Source organism: Larus michahellis, chromosome 19 (assembly GCF_964199755.1).
Source record: "Larus michahellis chromosome 19, bLarMic1.1, whole genome shotgun sequence".
NCBI lineage: Eukaryota > Metazoa > Chordata > Aves > Charadriiformes > Laridae > Larus > Larus michahellis.
In genome coordinates this window covers 2,912,097-2,930,662 of record NC_133914.1, presented here as the reverse complement: position 1 = coordinate 2,930,662, position 18,566 = coordinate 2,912,097, and the positions used below count along the sequence as shown (strand labels likewise).

At 50.3% G+C, this 18,566-nt stretch overlaps 1 protein-coding gene across 5 annotated transcripts; it reads left to right on the top strand.

The window, feature by feature from the left end:
- The first annotated feature begins 38 nt into the window (after nucleotides 1–38).
- INPP5B (inositol polyphosphate-5-phosphatase B) lies at nucleotides 39–17,761 on the top strand. Of its 5 annotated transcripts, none has more exons than XM_074562793.1 (22): nucleotides 39–273; nucleotides 712–791; nucleotides 1,271–1,368; nucleotides 1,753–1,782; nucleotides 2,238–2,348; nucleotides 6,412–6,505; nucleotides 7,862–8,032; nucleotides 8,752–8,853; nucleotides 9,261–9,375; nucleotides 10,034–10,150; nucleotides 10,995–11,182; nucleotides 11,771–11,882; nucleotides 12,043–12,152; nucleotides 12,918–13,053; nucleotides 13,677–13,787; nucleotides 14,444–14,606; nucleotides 14,744–14,979; nucleotides 15,520–15,633; nucleotides 16,006–16,090; nucleotides 16,485–16,612; nucleotides 16,884–16,995; nucleotides 17,320–17,761. In XM_074562793.1, exons 1-22 carry the CDS (start codon nucleotides 217–219, stop codon nucleotides 17,442–17,444), a joined length of 2,595 nt encoding a protein of 864 aa, XP_074418894.1. In that variant the 5' UTR covers nucleotides 39–216; the 3' UTR covers nucleotides 17,445–17,761. The 5 variants fall into 5 exon arrangements, with proteins under 5 accessions (XP_074418894.1, XP_074418893.1, XP_074418895.1 ...); XM_074562792.1 differs by having other exon boundaries at nucleotides 71–273; nucleotides 712–800; XM_074562794.1 differs by having other exon boundaries at nucleotides 143–273; nucleotides 712–795.
- Nucleotides 17,762–18,566: the final 805 nt, after the last annotated feature.

The window sequence follows — 18,566 nt, the reverse complement described above, 5'->3', positions numbered from 1 at the left end:
GTCCGGCGCCTTCCCGGCCAGCGGCAGCGCGGGGCCCCGGAGCGCCGCGGGGAATAACGGAGCGGCGGGGCCGGGCCGGGGGGGCCCCCGCCGAGCGGCAGCGGGAGCGGTAACGGCGCGACGTGTCGCGGCAGCCGGGGGAGCCGCCGGGTCCCGGTGCCTGTCCCGGTGCCGGGCAGCGCGGACCCGCCTGGCGAGCGCCATCCGCCGCGGGGCATGGACCAGTCGGTCGCCATCCAGGAGAGCCTGGCGGAGGGGGCGACCTGCCGCATCGTATCCTTTGCTTCGGCCTTGGCCCGTGCGGCCGTGTGCGGGGCAGGGCGGGCTCCCCCCCGGTCCCCGCCGGGCTCCCCTCGACCCCCGCCGGGCTCCCTCCCATCCCCGCCGGGATCCCCTCACCGGGATCCCCTCGCCGGGATCTCCCCCGTCCCCCCACTGGGCTCCTTCCCATCCCCGCCGGGATCCCCCTGCTGGGATCTCCCCTGTCCCCTCCGCGGGCTCCCTCCCATCCCTGCCAGAATCTCCCCCGTCCCCCCACTGGGCTCCTTCCCATCCCCGCTGGGATCCCCCCACTGGGACGTCCCCCGTCCCCTCACTGGGTTCCCTCCCATCCCCACCGGGATCCCCCTGCCGGGATCCCCTCGCCAGACTCCCCCAGTCCCCCCGCCGGGGTCCCGTCTCTCTCTGCTCTTCCTTGACCCTCGGCCGAAGGCGGTGCAGGGCGTCCTGGCTGCGGGGCAGAGCGTGGAGAGCCGGCTGCTGGGGCTGGTGGAGAGCAATGGAGAGCACGCGTGGGTGCTGTAGGCCGTGTCCACGGGGTGCCAGGGAGGGTGGGCAGGGTGGTCCGGGTGGAAAGAGCGGCTGTGGAAAGGCCAGAGCTCTGCGGCTCTCTTGTGGGCCTTGGAAACTGTCTGAAAACTCCTTCCCGTCCAAAAGAGTTTCTGCAGGGGTGGAGTCCAGCAGGGCAGCGATCCGCAGGCCTTGTGCCTCGGCATTTCTCCTGCTGCGCTTTATAGGCGGTTAGTGAGAAAAGCCCCGGCCCTAGAGGTTTTGATCTGGCGCGTTTTGCCAGTCACATAAAATCCGTTCATGTTTAAATGATGGGGTGAGCAAGTGGGTGGGCACACGGTCGAGAGGCTGCTCTGGGGTTTGCGTTGAGGCTGCGGCAGCAGGCGCTGCGGGATGGGATGGGATGGGATGGGGTCTGCCCCTGCCTACAGAGGTGCCGGGATCAAGGAGGCATTACTCTGTGTCTGCTCCGTGCTTGCAGGATCTATGTGTACACTCACCGGCGGATGGCCATAACAGCTGAGGATGTCTGGCTGGAGAAGGTCATCCCCATCAGAGAAGGGTTTGCAGTGGAAGAAGGTACCAACACGCTTCGGTGGCCACCTCCAAAGAAGGGGATGAAGGGGGTTGGAGCGCATACTTTATTGTTCTACTTGCTAAAATTTGGGATCTATTCAGCCTTCACATTTTTTCTTCGATTTATAATCCCTGGCGATGCTTGTGCGTCACACGGCGTAGCTGGAAGGGCCCTGATAGATTAATGGCTCTGCAACCCAGAGCGGCCTGTGTCCTTCCAAGCACCAGCCACGGCCTCCCGCCCCGGCAGGTCCGTTCTGCCTGTCTGTGTTTGTGCAACCAGTGTTTGGGGTTTGAGGAACTCCCCGAGCTCACTAATGCCAGAGCGCGGCGCGGTCTGCGAGCCTGGGGCTGAGCTTTTAACTGAGCTTTGTTTTGCTTTTGCAGTTGTACTTGACAGCGACCTTCGCGTCATCGGTGAGTTCTGTTGTTGCGTTAACACCTGTGCGACGGGGTTCCTGGGCCCTGCACCAGCTACAGCCGGGGAGGCAGGAGGGGGGCTCTCGTCATCAGACTGTTGACCGGGGGGATCTTGTCTCGCTGCTGCTGGGGGACTGGGCGTGCTGTTTGCCTTGATGCTGTTCGTGCTAACGAGTGTTGTCACCCCAGTTCAACTGAAGGAACGTTTTTTTCCAAACGCTTTTAAACTGCTACTGGAAAATTAATTATTGTCACTGAATGAGCAGCAGAAGAATTATTATAAATGCTGATTTTTCTGTTTTTAAATGGAATTCTGGTGTAAAGTGTGGAAAGGGAACATGATAAGAAGGCATGAGGAGACTTGTTGCTGAAGTCTGCATGCATGCACCAGCTGCTGTAGAGTGGAGAAAATGCTCAGTTTCTGAAGGCTCTTCTTCTCCTGATGCCTTTAGGCTCTGACGTGACTATCCAGATCAGTTCAGAAGATGATCGGCTCACAGTGCGGTTGCCGTTTGGTTCCCACACGCGCATGTTCCTTCAGGAGGTCGGCAGGTGCTGCCCAGGTAGGAGCTGCGGTGTGCCGATGTGCCCGCGGGGTTGGCGGGGGGGGTGTTGGCAGCTCGGCTGGAGTGTTATGTCTGCGCGTTGCTCTCCGTGTGGAAGAGCAGCATCGGCCTCGCTGCTGCTGAAACTTGCACGGGACTGTAATGGTTCAAAAGTGCAACAAGTCCTCATCGGCGGACAGCCACCAATCTGGTGGCCTTCTGGGATGGCATGAGTGGCTGGGTGGATGAGGGGAGAGCAGTGGATGTTGTCTGCCTCGACTCCAGCAAGGCTTTTGACATTGTCTCCCATAACGTCCTCACTAGGATGGGTTAGATGAGTGGGCAGAGGAGGACGGAGAACTGGCTGAATGGCAGAGCTCAGAGGGTTGTGATCGGCGGCGCAGGGTCCAGTTGGAGGCCTGTAGTTCCCAGGGGTCAATACTGGGTCTGGCCTTTTTCAACATATTCATTAACGACCTGGATGAGGGGACAGAGCGTACCCTCGGGTTTGCTGGTGGCGCAGAGCTGGGAGGAACGGGTGACACCCCAGAGGGCCGTGCCGCCATCCAGCGAGACCCGGACGGGCTGGAGAGCGGGGCGGAGAGGGACCTGGCGGAGTCCAACCCGGGCAAGTGCAGGGTCCCGCACCTGGGGAGGAACAACGCCCTGCACCGGCACCGGCGGGGGCTGCCCTGCTGGAAGCGGTTCCGCGGGGAGGGGGCGCCCGTGCGGCGGCGGGACGGCTGCGGGGGCGGCTCCGGGGGCGGGACGGGGCGGGCGGCGGCACGGAGCGGCGGCGGCGGCGATGTCCGCGGGCGGGCGACCCCGCCGAGGTGAGCACGGGGACGGGACGGGACGGGACGGGGACGGCGACGGCGACAGACCTCCGGGACGGGGGGGGAGCCGCGCTGCCCGCCTGGTCTGTGCGGCGTCCCCGGGGCCGCCCGGCGCTGGCCCCGGGCGGCCGCAGCGGGCGAGGCCAGCGGGGCCGGGGCTGCCCGCGGGCACCGCTCCCCGCCGCCCCGGCCCCCCCGGGGGCGGCAGCAGCGCTCGGACCGCGCCGTGCCCCGGGGCGGAGCCGCCGGCATCGCCCCGGCCGGACCCGCAGCCCCGCCGAGCCCAGGCGCTGCCCCCGGGGGTTCCCGGCTCCGGCAGCCGGTGCCGCCCCTCGGCCGGGCCGGGCCCGGGGCGTCCGGCGCTGCCCGCGGGTGCCGGTACCGCGGCCGTTTCCTGCTGTTGCAACGGGGACGGGGGAGAAAGCGCAGAGAGCTGAGGCAATTCCTGGAAGTCAGCGCGGGGTTCAGAACCTGAATTGTCCCATTTTTAGTTTACCCACCTTCATTGAGGCTGGGCTGCGCTTAATTGGTGAAGGCGCACTTTGGTGTAGCTGGCATTCCTGCTTTTTATTTCCATGTTTATCATTTAAAAAAAAAAAAAGAGAAGGGGTGAACTTTATAACTGCAGCAGCGTCTCAGCATGGGTCGAGCCAAGGTGGGGGTCTGGGAACACCCCCTTGGGCGCCGTGTCTTAACTTGTGGGTTAGAAACGACTGGGAGAGACTGGGCCACATCTGCGTGTTTAGGAGCAAAAACATGCCGAGTGAAACGCAACCCTGGCTCCTTTGTTGGTGTTTTTGTTGTACCTGGAGCACAGTAGCGCTCTTTGAACGGTAAGCTCCTTGGGAAGTAGTTCTAGCAAATCATGCCTTTGAGCTTTGACAAAGTTGCCTTTTCAAGGCTTCATTGTGTTTTTCTTGAGTCAGAGAAGTTTAGGGATCTCTTTCTTTTTTTTTTTCTTTTTTTCTTCCCTCCCCCTCCTTTGTACTAGCAGAAGAAAATGCTCTCTGCCATCTCTTGAGGTCTTTTGGAACCTACGGTGACATGGAATGAGGTTTTGTCTGCTGTTTTCTAGGAATAGCTGTAACTCATTCTGTCCTTAAATGTACACGCGTACTGAGTTAGCAACTTTCATACGCAAATCAAAGCACGTTTAATGCCTGGAAAGAACAATCTTACTTCCCTCCAGCCCAGAGTAGCGCAGTCCCACATGGACAGTTGCTTACGCTTTCATTAAGTAAAGAGCAAACTGGCCAAGCCTCATATAGCTAATGGTAAAGCTAATTTAATTCTGCCTTTTGAACGCTAAACATGGATCCTACTTTATCCAGAAGACACGGTACGTGTTCTTGCTGTAGAACAGTACTATAATGCCACTGCACATTTTTAACAAGAATGTCTTTATTACTGCTTAAATCTCTCTTAACTGCAAATCCTCGGATTCGGGCCATACGCGTTCTGCTGTTCTGTAATCTCTGCACATAGCGCTTTATTTCTGTGCCCAGTTCAATTATCGAACACGGTCATTATCTTGCTAAAATACTCCCCTGCAGATAATCTAATCATAATCTATGCTAACGTATAGATCCCTCTGGCTAGAGCAATCTGTATCTAGATACAAATTTACCTGAAGGAAACAGCCCTTTTCCAGGGCTGATCTCTTCCTTAGGAGAATCCTACCTAGAACTGATTTCCGCTATGGAGGTGAGCGTGCGTAAGTGTGGTATCTGACCGTGATCTTTGGCTCGCGTAGCAGCTGTGTCAGCAGCACTGAGTGGGCACATGAGTCTTGCCATTCCGGCACCAACGTGCCGCATGCTGGCGAGTGGCATCGTCCCGTGCGGGTGATAAAGCCTGAACTTCTGCTCCCTTCCTGTTACAGCTGTAACGGTTGTCTGTTAGAGCAAGCATTCGAGTTGGTTCTTATCACTGTCAGGAGGCATCGCATGGTCCTTGTGGGGAGAACTTGCAGAGGCTCAAGGAGCGCTGTGTGCTGCTGGAGAAAAGTCACGTCTCCGTCCCAGCTCCCCGAGGCCGCGCTCCTGCTCAATTCTACATGACTTTGGCTGCGTGGTCTCTAATGAGGTTTGCGTCACGTGCGCTTCTGCAACCAGCCTCTGAGAAATCCTCTTACACGGGCTTTATTCTCAGAGGGCTCTTGGGCAGAAGAGGCTTTCCAAGCTGAGAATACGGCCACTTCTTGTCAGCTTGTTTATATTCTGAGTGCGTAGGTAAAGTACTTCAAGTTCTGTTTCTGGTTTGCGCTCTTGTCCTGGAGAACATACGATGACGGCACTAACGCTTTCATTTTTCTGGATTGTGCTCACTGAAGGAGTAGCTCAGCTGAACGACTAGAACCTTATGCTCTGAAGAACAACTTCTCTGTCATCACTAGATTCATGTGCTAAGTAGCATCACCTTGAGATTGCTGTTTGTGCGTCTTAAACATGGAAACCCCCATGCAGAATCCTCTTTTTTTGACTGTTATTTTGCCACTTATAGGAGCAGAAGGACGTAACTGAAACCAAAGGCTGAAAGATCGGTGAAATTTTGCGAACGCAGTGTGATGTGTTTAGTGCCACGCCTGTATTTGGCTATATTTGCATGGTAGCTGCCCTCTTATTTTTTTTTAGGAACGCACAGTTTGCATTGAGGCCCTTGTTTCTGCCGAGGTGGGTTCGTACAGCGGCTCTGTTCCGCGCTGCCTCGAGGGGCGAGACACTTGCGCTTCGCTCTGTATTTGCAGATGGGTAGAAACCCTTTAAATGGTAGTGTGGAGTTTTTAACACCACCCCCCACTTTTTCTTCCTTTCCTTGTACTTCCTGCCTTGCTTCAGAAAGGAAAAACCTGTTGTTAACATACATTTTTGGGATTCCTAGGATAAAGCCCTGGATTTTGTGCTGCTAAGCCTTGGTTTGGCGTAGCTGGAAGGGAGAGCCAACAGCAACCTGCGCCGGCGGCGGGCAGCGTCCAGCAGTTCTGCTCTCCGCGGCCGCACAGCTCGTGTCAAGTCTTCCTCTCGAGGGGAAGCTGCGTCGTCACAGAACAGTCCTGTCAAAATAAGCTGAATCTATCAGATAGCTGAAAGACTGCGGGGCACTTTGATTCTCCACACAGCCATAAATTTTATTCTGCTCGCAGATTTTTGCCAGTGTTTGCGTAAGTGTGTTGATAAATCAAAGAACACGTTGTGTTTAATGTGAAACTCTGGGGTTTTTGTGTTTTTGTATTTTTTTTTTTCCAGAAGTGGCTGGCTCTGAAGGCGTCAAACAGAATGGAAGAAAGCTGACAGTTAGCCAGAACCGGAGCCATGACAGCACCGATAAAAGTGCTCCCAGGTATGGCGTCTCTCTCGCTTCTTGTGTAGCTTTGGTGAAGCGCGAGTTGTGCACGTCAGCTCTTTGTGGAAGGTCTAGTGAGGAGGAAAAGTGGTGGCAACGTCTCTTTGCCGGTTTAGCTGTGCCTCCCCTCCACAGAGGATCTCTGGGTAGCGACAGTAAATATATATAGCACCGAAGTTCTGGGTACTTCTGGGTGACTGTGCATGGATGGAATGAGCTGCGGTGGGCAAACTGTTGATGCTTTGATGTCTAGAAGAAGAAAATGAAAGTGCAGAGAGCTTTCTGCCTGGGCTTCCTGGTTTTCAGCTGGAAAGCGAGTGGGGAAGTTGGTGTCTCTGTGCAGGCGTGTGAGGTCTGTGCACACCCCGGTGCTCCAGCAGTCGTGCGGCTGCGTTATCCGCTTCCATCTGCCGACGACCGTGTCGGTTGCAGTCCCCAGAGGCGGTGGGGTCGAGAACAGAAGTTGGCAACTTTTTGAGAAGAGAAATCTGTAGATTCTGATTAGGAGAGAAAAAAGTTCAGCATAAGCGTGCTGTCAAAACTTGAGTGGAAACTTCAGCCCAGTCTCTCGGAGGCAGTCCTCCTAGTCCCCTATTTGGGCATATTTTTGCTGTTGAGTGGGACTGGACCCACTAGTGATGTTTATTTTGATTTCAGAGAGCTTTGGCTTAGGGCCACCATGCCTTCAAATGTTACGGTTTCGTTTTCCAGTTCCCAGGACTTTGCGGACCCTGCTGCATACCCTTCAAAGTCTGTCTGTGTGCTGTCCTTGGCACTGGTCTGCAGGTTGCTGACCTTAAATTTGTACCATCCACTTGCTTGTGGGAACTGCCAAGCTGCGGCGTTATTAGCGTTGCAGAATGAGTTTGCAGAGTCTCAAGATAATAAATGAAACCACCTCTGCCTCCACCCGCCCTGCGCTGCCTCCCTTCTGGGCAGAGCTGGGACTTTGCCACCAGAGGGCTTTTAAAACAAACAGAGTTTTTCATTCTTCTGCTGAGGTCAGAAGGGCTGAGCAGAGGCAGCGGGGGATGAGATTTGCATCTCCGTGCTCCCGTAAGCGGGAAAGGTGCGCAGGTTTTGTACCAGCGTCGGGGCGTGAGTAAGGCCTGCTCGGAATTAACAGGCTGCACCAGGTTAGTGAAAACCGTTTGTTACTTCAGTTCGTTAAACTGGTTTTATCTAGTTCTGAGAGATGCTCGTTTCAGTCTTGTTTGCTTAACCCAAACGTTGATTATCTGTCTTTAGTGAAACAGGCAGATAAATGCGAATCAAGCCCTCAGTGGCAGGAATAAGCTGCTCAGGAGGTGTGTGTATCTGGGTTTCATCACGCGGTTTTGCTTTCATTTGCAGGCAAAACAAACTCAAACCTGAAGCGACAACTGAAATGGTACAGTCCTCCGGCGAAATGGCTTCGGAGAAGGTTTCAGTCTTACCAGAACCGCAGTTTGGACTAAGAGATATTATTGTTAAGTCTCAGCTTGTCCAAATGGAGGATTCCTACACGCACATCCAGAGCTTCAGGTAGCGATCGTTCCTGAGAAGAACTTATTTTTGTTGGAGAGTAAGTTAGTCAGCACAAGCTGTCAAAGGAACTCATGTTCGTTACTTCATCTAGTATCCCTGCAAATAGGAAATTCTCTAGAAAAGTATGATCTGTGCTTTCCAGAACAGCTTGTTTTCCTTGTTTAGGCATTCGCAGAGAAGAATTTCATTCGTGTCTCGGTCAAGGCTTGCCTTGTGGTTTTGGTTGAGGAAATGGCCTTTTTGAAATGACTTTTTCCTGTGCTTGTTTCAGACTGTGTCTGGAAATGCTTCTGTTCTGCGCACCTCTGGCTTTCTCCCTCACTGCTGCTGTTCGCTACTTGTCCTTGTAGTGGTTCCAAGAAGCTAGTAAGAGCTTGGGTGAAATATGTCATTAGGACCAACATTTGCTGTGGTTGAAATCCTTTTATGCCTGTCATTCTATGAATTTATGATTTCAAACTGCTACTGCGCAGCTCTGGTAGTCTTTTTTTTTTTTTTTTTTAAATACTGCACGTAAAAATATGTATCCTTCTGTAAAACACGTCTGTAAAGATGCTACTGTGGTCAAATCATTTTAGGGATTTAAACTTTGTCACATTTTCCCAATTCCCTCCTGGAAACATGTTACTCCTAAATAGTTATATGTAGTATTAAGCGCACGGGTTAATAATATTGGTATTTCCATCAGCTCTGGGATTTAGTTAATTTCTTTGCAGGTTTTTTGTTGGGACGTACAATGTGAACGGTCAGCCGCCCCGAGAAAGCCTCCAGCCATGGCTGAGATGTGATGCTGAGCCTCCAGACGTTTACTGCGTGGGGTGAGTGTCTCCTCCTGGCCCGTCCTGCCAGACCCGGACCGTGGGTTGCTTGTTGGGAACGTGCACGTGGAGGCGTTGTGCGGGACGCCGCAGCTGAGGAGTGTTGGCAGCGCTTTCCTCCATTGCACAGCTCCAGGGCGGGTGTTCGCGTGGCCGGAAAGGGCTGCGGTGCTGGTCGTGTTTGGACTCTCCGGCACTGCAGTGTTACAAAATCTTTAATGCCATTCAATTTAATACTAACAGTAATTTAGCTTTACACTTAACATACCTCTAAAATCAGCATAACTGAATTTGAGTTTTCAGTTATAAATTTAGCGAGTATAAATTGATTTAGTTCTTTCCCAGAGGAAAGGGATGGAGGGTTATAAACAAGTGCATGCATCCACGGGTTCCTTCCTCTAACACAGTTTCCAGGAGCTTGATCTGAGTAAAGAAGCCTTCTTTTTCAATGACACACCGAAGGAAGAAGAATGGTTTAAAGCTGTAACTGATAGTCTTCACCCAGATGCCAAATATGCAAAGGTAAATGTGGCTTTTGGGGAGGTTTGAGCGTGGAATCATTTTCCACTTGGGCCTCTTTTCCCTTTGCTTTTTCTTCTTCTTCCCAATCGCTGTGTCCTCCGGAGGCTCGCTGGCTGCAGGCTGTCGCTCAGCCGCAGCGCCGAGGTGAAGTAGGTGGTGTAGCTGTGCAGGGTGCCGAGGCAGGGGCAGGGCAGGAGACCAGCGCTGGGCATCCGCGCGTAAAGCATGCATCTGCTCTCTTGGGGGAAGAGAGCAGCAAGTATCTTAGCTTCTCCCATGTCTCTCTTCACAGTGTGTGGTGGAACGAGTTGTGAAGGTATCTTGGTAGGAATACTGCTCATGTTTTGGCTCCTGCTTCTTAGGTCTGCTTTGTCTCTTGTCACTGTTGTTGAAAGGAAGCTCCTTCCATGGGCTCTGCCTGTGCTGTAGGTTTTGCTTTGGGCTTCAGCTTCGTTTTCTGGGGTGTTGGTCCCAGGCTCCTCCCTGTGCTGTGCTGCTGGGGTGCCCGTGAGCCCAGACGGTCCGTTGGATGAGCCTGGAACTCTCTCTTTCTTCATCTGTATTTTGGTGACCTGTGTTCTGGACTTGGGGGCGACGTGCCTTCTCTCGTCAAACCTCTCCTGTTCTAGGATTTAATGGAACAGGATCTGTCTTTCAGGTGAAACTTGTGCGGCTCGTGGGAATCATGCTTCTGTTGTATGTGAAAGCAGACCTTGCTTTGAACGTCTCTGAGGTGGAAATTGAGACTGTGGGAACTGGAATCATGGGGAGGATGGTAAGAATGGCAACCGTGCACGAGAAGGGGTGAGATTTAGAAGAGCCCCGGAGAGCCCCTCTCCTTAGATGTGGTGGTTATTCCTCCAGCTGAGGGACGCAGCTGCCTCCAGAAGCACACAGTCCTGTCCCTGCGCCAGCTCGGGGCGTTGCTAGAGGGAATTGCCATGTGCTTGCAAAGGCCCAAAGACCTCAGGGAGAACCTTCTCTGAAGGCTTTTTTTTCCCCGATTGCACGTGCTGGGCTGTGTGGGGCCTTGATTTCATGCGATTTTGATGCTCCCCAAAGCAAGTAACACAAGGAAGCATAAGTAGAAGAAACGTGTCTATCCAGATTAGTTTTCCTGAGAAGGATTTCCTGGCCCCTTGCCATTCCACACCTTGGAATGAAGTCTGTGCCCTTTGAATGTAGTTTCTGTGAACATTGCAGCTATAACTTGTCACGGGTATTTTTGACCACATGTTTCCTCTTCTATTTACAATTTTTTTTTATGGGTTGTGTTGAAAGATCCAGTTTGTTGCTAAACAGGTTTCAGGACTTGCTGAAGTAACTGACCAGCTCTCTCACTGATTTTAATCTCCTTTTGTACTAGCTAATTCCTGAATTATAAACTGAGTTCCACGTGCTTGCTTGCTGTGTTCTGTTGCTGTGTGCAGCCCTCACATGAGTTACTCACTTGAATTCATGAAGTAGTTATTGCTAATTGGTGTTTTCGGCCTTTTCCTTCCTCTGGAATTAAATGGTCTGCCTCAATGTCTCCTGGCTCGTCCACTGCTAGTAACTCATTTGTGGATTCATCTGTTGTGTAGAAGCTTCTGACCAAAGTCTTTGTCTTTATCTTTCAGGGTAACAAAGGTGGTGTTGCCATAAGGTTTAAATTCCATAACACTAGCGTGTGCGTTGTGAATTCTCACCTTGCAGCTCACATGGAGGAATATGAGCGGAGGAACCAGGACTTCAAAGACATCTGCTCTCGGATGCAGTTCTGCCAGTCGGATCCAAATTTGCCCCCTCTCACTATTGGCGAACATGAGTATGCTTTCCATCTGTGAATCACTGCATGTGGCAAGGAGGAACCTTGTGGACGCCTGGGGTGTGAGGTTCTCTCAGCAGGGATGTGAGAAGGGCTGCCCAGTGATCTAATCGTCAGCCTGGAAGGGCCAGAAATGCTTTCCTGTAACCCTGGTTTTGAGAGTGGCCACCTAGACGGCTCTGACGAGTCACTTGCCTTCTTATGCTGTTCCAGGCCTTGTTTTATTTTCACGCATGAAGGGGGAATGGGGCAATAATATGCATCGATCCCTCCCAATGGCTTTTGGGATTTAGTCAGTGTGGAATATTAAAAGCATAATTTATTAAGAGGTAGTGACAGACATGCAGAACAGGAATTAAAAACAGCAGAGGCAGAAAATGTAGCTTCTCTCCCAGTTTTCACTCTTACTTGCTCTCTCTGTTGGAGAAGCAGACACAGCATCCGCCTGATGATGGTGAGATTAGGAGAGCTCACGCTTGCATGAGATGGTTTAAGGCTCTGCTGCGGAGCTGGGCCTCCAGCTCAACAGCTTGTGTCTTGGACGTCTTTAGGCCCCTGTGTAGACTTCTGGTGTACCTTCTCTTTCAGTGTCGTCTTATGGCTGGGTGACCTCAACTATCGGCTGGAGGAACTGGATGTGGCAAAAGTGAAGCAGCTTGTAGATGAGAAGGCATTTCTAGAGCTTTGCCAGTATGACCAGGTACTGATGTCTCGCCTGCCTGCAGGTGGTGCTGGGGATGCTCCTTAGAAACTGCACTCCTTAGCCTTCCCAATGCTGAACGTCTCCCTTTGAGCTCACATGGGGGTTGTGCTTGAGCTTATTTAAAATTAAATTTGTCTTTTTTTTTTTTCTTTCATAGCTGAAGAGGCAAATGAATGCAAATGCCGTCTTTGAAGGCTTTACAGAGGGAGAAATTTCTTTCCAGCCAACGTACAAATACGATGCTGGCTGTGACGACTGGGACACAAGGTACGGTGATTGCTTCATACGTGATGCTACCAATGGCTAATGTTATCACTGAAGGAAGTAAAAACAAAGCTAAAAAGAATTACAGACCTAATGGCTATAAATAGTAACAGTTCTGAGATTATTGCAGTTGGTTTCATTCTTTTTGTTTGGTTTGTGGGTTTGTTTTTTTTTTTTTTTTCCCCCAAGCAGAATTTTAGGATCTTTTATTTGCTGATACCTGCTATATCTCCTCAGGTCAGATCAGGTAGGGTTGGAAATGGTGCGTTTGTGCTGTCTGTGCGTTCTCCAAAAGACCGCGAGAGGCATGGTTCCTGTAATGCACCGCACAGAGCGGCTGACCTGTTGTTACTAAGCTGGGAACGTTGGCTTCAAGTGCAGGAATGGAATCTGCAGCAGTCAGTGGGGAAAAAAAATAAAAAAATTAAAATGTGGACTTTAAATGTAGAGCTTGAGTTCTTATTTTTCAGGGTTCTTATAGTCAAAAGTATCTCTGAGTATTGCTTTGTATGTTAATTGTATCAAAAGAACAAAACAAATAATTGCATCTTTGAAGAAGCAGGAAGTAAAGCACGATATAGAGATCCCTAGTAGTAGGGAATCAAACTTCTTATAACTACTCAAAGAGCCTGTGGAAAACAGAACTTCAATAGAGAAGTAGGTGCGGGCCGTGTCAGGAAAGGAGTCCCCGGGAGGGCAGGATTCTGCCGTGCGTTGTTACTCCACCGAACTGTGCCTGGAAACTGTCATGTTTCCCCTCTGCTGCAGTGAGAAGTGTCGTGTTCCCGCGTGGTGTGATCGGATACTCTGGAAAGGGCAGAACGTTGCTCAGCTGAGCTATCGCAGCCATATGGCTTTGAAGATCAGTGATCATAAGCCAGTTAGCTCTGTGTTTGATATTGGGGTAAGTACGTCAGCGCCGAAGGAAATAACTCTGCTGACCTCGTCCTCTGTGTGGGCAGAGCGGGAGGAGGGAGGTTCTCCTGCTGATTTCCCTCTCCTCCAGCTTTTATGGCATCCACAGAGAACAATGGCTTAAAAGGTGGGCTAGATAAGATACCGAGATAGGATTGTTGTTTGCAGTAAGCTGGGGTTATGTTAAGTGATATTCAGAATAACGCATGAATATCTGTAGGTCTTTTTTCAGAAATGTTCTTTTGCCTTTTTTCTTATTTTCCTAATATGAAAATTATTATCCTAATATGAAAATCATACAGAAACTTTCAGTGTAGGAATGCTACATTGCTGACAACACAGTAGTGTGTTGTCAAACTTTTTTTTTTTTTAGGTAAAAAAAAAAAGCTGATGTAGAACTGACTAGGTGCCTCTTGCTAGTTATGGCAAGGTTCTTTACTGTTGGATCCCGAGGAGATCGTGCTCCAAGTGGCTCTGTTCATTACGTGTGTTGTATACGCCAGTGTGCTGCTGAAATCAAACCACTTTATGTGTTCCCAGCTGTGTTACAGCTCCCCTGCAGAGGCCCAGTAAATGCCAGCTGGTGCAGTGTGTGGTGTGTGTCCTTTTCAGGTGAAGGTGGTGAATGAGGACCTCTATCGAAAAGCTTTTGAGGAAATAGTCCGCTCCCTGGATAAGCTGGAGAACGCCAACATTCCCTCGGTGACGCTCTCCCAGAGAGAGGTAGGGTTTGTCCACGTGCCGTGACTTGCTGGAGACACGGAGCCACCCTGGACCCCAGAGTGTATTCCAGTGGTAGAAGCACATTAGATGGATTCTAGACCCTGGGGTCTGCTTTCAAAGAACTAGAATATTTTGACTTCCAGCTGTTCTCTGTTTGCAAGTCCTAGAAATAGTTGTTTCTGTCTAGATACAGGTAAATTCCGTTCCTAGTACCATGCTGAAGGGCAGGGCGCGTTTTTACGCCCTGAGGTGGGGAGAGAGAGAGTAAAAGGGGTAGCTGGTGGCCCTTGCTCTGACCTGTTTGAAACATAAAGTGTAAAATCTGAAGGGTTTGGAGAAGGTCACAAAACCGGCATTTGCTTTGTGTGTTGGGGACTAAAAAAGATAAGCAAATGAGACATTCGAGGTTACAGCTATCTTGCTCTCGAGTTTCATTGAGGTTATTTGAGGGGAGCATTTGTTTTAAAGGGCCCACTGATGCAAACGACAGAGTAAGTCAATGTAATCCTATGTAATCCTGGAAGAGACGGAGTGTGGGAGCAAGAGGGTTAATCTGGGTATCACGCTGCTTAATGATTAAACCACAGGACAGGAATTGCTGCTGGTGCTTGGCAAGGTGGAACGGGCTGATGATGTTCACTGACGTTTGTTTCTAGTTCCATTTTGAGGATGTTAAATACATGCAGCTGCAGGTGGAGAAGTTTACAATCTGCAATGGACCAGTGCCCTGCCATTTCGAATTCATCAGCAAACCAGATGAGAACACCTACTGCAAGGAGTGGTTGATTGCTAATCCCAGTAAGGGCTTTCTGCTATCAGGTGAGCTCCTCATTGTTCGTCTCATGTTAATGACCTGAATTGTCACCGCCTGGCTTAGTTCTCTGCCTATTGGCAGGCACATTGGTTTAATACCTTTTTTTAACTGTGTATGGGTTTTTTTTATCATCTTTTGGCAGGCGCTAAGATCACAATTGAGTTGGAGGTGTTTGTTAATAAATCAACAGCCACACACTTAAACTCTGGAGAGGAAAAACTTGAAGATATCTTGGTCTTGCATCTTAACAAGGGGAAGGATTATTTTCTATCTGTAACAGGCAACTACTTGCCAAGTTGCTTTGGGTCTCCCATTCATACGCTGTGTTACATGCGGGAACCTATCCAGGACATGTCAGCAGAATCGATTCGGAAACTTGTGAGTTAAAGTTTCCCTTCAGAACACATAAGAACCATTAAAAGTAGCTGTTAAGTTCTGTTTATTGCTGAAGAGCCTTCTTCCACTTCCCTGGTCCATAGTCTGAGAACGCTGATACAGCTTGTGCCCTCCAGTGCACCATCTTCACACCTTGCATTAGCTCTTCAGGTGGATGAACCAGCCCATTTCATACAGAGAGCACTGAAAGTAAGGTCCCGTTTGGTCTGCCTGCACATTTAAAAAAGGCGTGCAACTTCTAAATGTAGACCTTTTCCCTGGAGCCGTGTGTGTGCATGTGGGGCTTGATGTAACATTTCCACAGAGCCGAGTGTACAGGAGTTCTGATATAACTGTGCCTCTTGTACTAGTCTTGTGTGAGGACTGGTAAGTGGAGCTGCACAGTTTCTTAAGTCTTAATTCTCAGGTATAAGCTCTGCGAAGCATTTTTGCAGAGTTGAATAAGAAGTTGGCTAACTACCTTTTTTTTTTTTTTTTTTTTTTTTTTTTTTAATTAACCTTCCCGACACCTCCCTCTCTCAGACCCTGATGCCACTAGAAATGAGTGATGAGGATGTTCAAGCTGAAAAGCCTATGGACATTCCCAAAGAGCTGTGGATGATGGTGGATCACTTGTATCGCAGTGCTTCCCAGCAGGTTGGCAGTGTTTGTCCTGGAAACACAAGATAATATGTTGAGTTCGGTTTAGTTTGGAAGAGGGTACTGGTAACAGCAATCATTGCTAACTGTGGATGTTTGGACAATGGTGGAGAGATAAAGGACATCTGTGATAAGTGATCCGGGTACCTCGAGTTGCACGGTTTCGTGATGGTGGCCTTGTCTGTGTGTGGCATGCATCAGATTCCTCTCTGCTGCAGTGCCACAGCCTTACTAGAGCTGCTTGCGGTGGGACTTGTGCTGATAACTGCCTATTTGGAGAGATTTTTCCAGACAGACTATAATTACATTGCTGTATTTACTCAAATAACTTTTATTTTCCTTGAGACTGACGATGGTCTGCTTTTGCAGGAAGACCTGTTTCAGCAACCAGGCCTCAGGTCTGAATTTGAGCAAATCCGAGATTGTTTGGACAAAGGAATGCATGATACCCTCCGTATCCTTTTAGACTGGTGTCCAGTAAGGCTGACCGTGCCTTAGAGATCAAAGCTAAAAAAGATTTTATCAGTCTTCTATGCTCCATCATGGTCTCTCATCTTGGGGTAACCGAGATCTGCAGTTCCTCATTCCTCGCTGCTCCTTGTAATCAGTACGAATGCCTCTGCTGAGGCCTCGCGATGTTGATGAATGATGGCTGATAGTTTTGATCAGACATAAGCGTCTCTCTGCCAGTGGAAACGGCTTGCTATGTGGAGTCAAGTGATTGAACTCAAAGCTGTGAACAGCAGGAGGAGTTCTTGGAGACCTACGCAAAGATTAATATTTCAGTAGGAATACAAGCAAAATAGATCACGCTGTGCTTATCTCTTCCTTAACCGTCTTTGGATCAGTTGGCAGCAACCACTCGGTCGCAGAAGCCCTGCTGCTCTTCCTGGAGAGCCTGCCGGAGCCCGTCATCTGCTACAGGTTCTACAGCAGCTGCTTGGAGAGTGCCAGCAACTACCCGCTGAGCAGCCAGGTATCGCCGCTCTCGCTGCAGGAGTTCTCTAATTCCGCAGGCAGGGGAGGCAAGCTGTTTTATGCCAGACCAGTAACATTTTTTTTGCTCTCAGAAACTTCATCATCTGATAATAGAAAGGATCTATAACTGGTGCTTCTTGGTTATAAAGAGCCGTTGGTATTTGCAGACAGGGTGATGTTGGTAGTAGGTAAAGCTGCTAAGCCATTGCCATGTTTTCAATTTAAATGTGTTTGGTGGTTTTTTTTTTTTTTTCTTTCCCCCTCCTCAGATTATCTCTAACCTGCCAGGGTGCCATAAAAACGTATTTCAATATCTAATGGCATTTCTACGAGAACTACTGAAAAATTCAGGGAAAAACCATTTGGATGTGAACATTCTTGGTAAGGCGAGCAAAATAACCATTCCGTTCGGAGGGGCTTTGTAACAAAACACATTTCTCCAAAGCGAGTGCTGTCATGGTCTCGGCCGTTTTGAAGCATTTAATAATGAGCAAACGGGCTGTAGAACAACAGCCATTGCAGTAGCTTGAAAAGAGTCGTGCAGTGACTGGGAGATGGGTCACCGGCTTTACCTTACCCGGTTCTGAAGCTGGGCACTCTCTCTCTCTGACTGGTGGGGCTGGGGGAATTACCCTTGATATCCTGCTGCTGACAGGCTCTTACTGAGTGGCTGTGTGGCTTTTTTGTTTCTTTCTTTTAATGCAGCTAGTATATTTGGTGGCTTGTTACTTCGACCTCCTCCTGGACATCCTACGCCTGACATAGCTGAGAAGAGGAAAGCTCAGCAGTTTATCCATCAGTTCCTCTTGAGAGAAGACAATTTACCGTGAAATTCAGATGCAGCTAATCTGATGTTTAGATATCAAATTACTGTAAAAATGTTTGGGTGTTTTTTGTACAGTATACCGGCGTTTGGGGTTTTTTTTGATATCACAGTATTTTATACAATCTTGCTTTTGAAGGCACAGATCAGGCAGGTTGAATCAGGTGTCACTTTGTAAGCTGTAAAGTGTATCAGGTTTCTAAATAAGCTGTATGTAGACAGGCAAAAATATAAAAGCTGATATTTACACTGTATTTTATTTAACTTGTATTAAAACTCAGAATTTTTAAGTCCTTGTTATTTAAATAAAAAGATCTCGGTGCATTTTTCCAGCCTCTCTGACTATTTTTGGTGTGGGCTGGTTTAGGCTCTTGGTTTGTTGAGTGATGTAAGTCACGTTGTAGAAGGCCTGTGCAGCCCCCTTCTGTGGTTTAATACCGTGTCTTGGTGTTACACGAATCGCTCTGTGGCCTTCCACCCCCCATCTGGAACTCTTCGAGGCTGTGTAGCAACGCGGAGAGGCGATCCGATGGGAGGTATGGGGCTGCTCTGTGAGAAAATGGATTATTTTAAAAACACGTGGGCGGTGGGGAGGGAGGGGAGGACCGCAGCCTGGAGGAGGCCTGGGGTTCAGAGTGATGTGCAGACGCGTTTGCCCTCCATCGCGGAGTGGTGACGGCCGGTGCCTGATCTGTCCTGTGGGGAGCCAAAGACTTCTTGAAAATGCTGAGGTAAAAACGAAGCATGAAGGAAAACTTGGCTTTGTGTGCTCTACTTTGAACCTGTGCTCATTATGGAAGAAATAGCTGGTTTTTTCTATCGTGTCACTGTATTTCGATGCTATAACCCCGCTTTGACACTGGCTGTGGTACGTGTGTGTTATCTCCGCCGCTGCCAGGCTGGGCCTCGGCCTTCGGGGCCCCTTCCCCGCCCGGGGCCTGTTGCTCTTCTGGCGCTGGTACCGCGCCTTCCCGTGCGCGGGGGCCGGTTTCGCTTGGTGGGAGCAGAGGAGCCGCCCGGGGTGGGTGTCAGAGGGGGCCCGGCCCGGGGGGATGGGGAGCAGAAGAGCCCCGGTGCCGTGCGGGCGGCGGCTCAGGGTGGCGCTGGACGCCGCTGCCGAGTGCGCAGG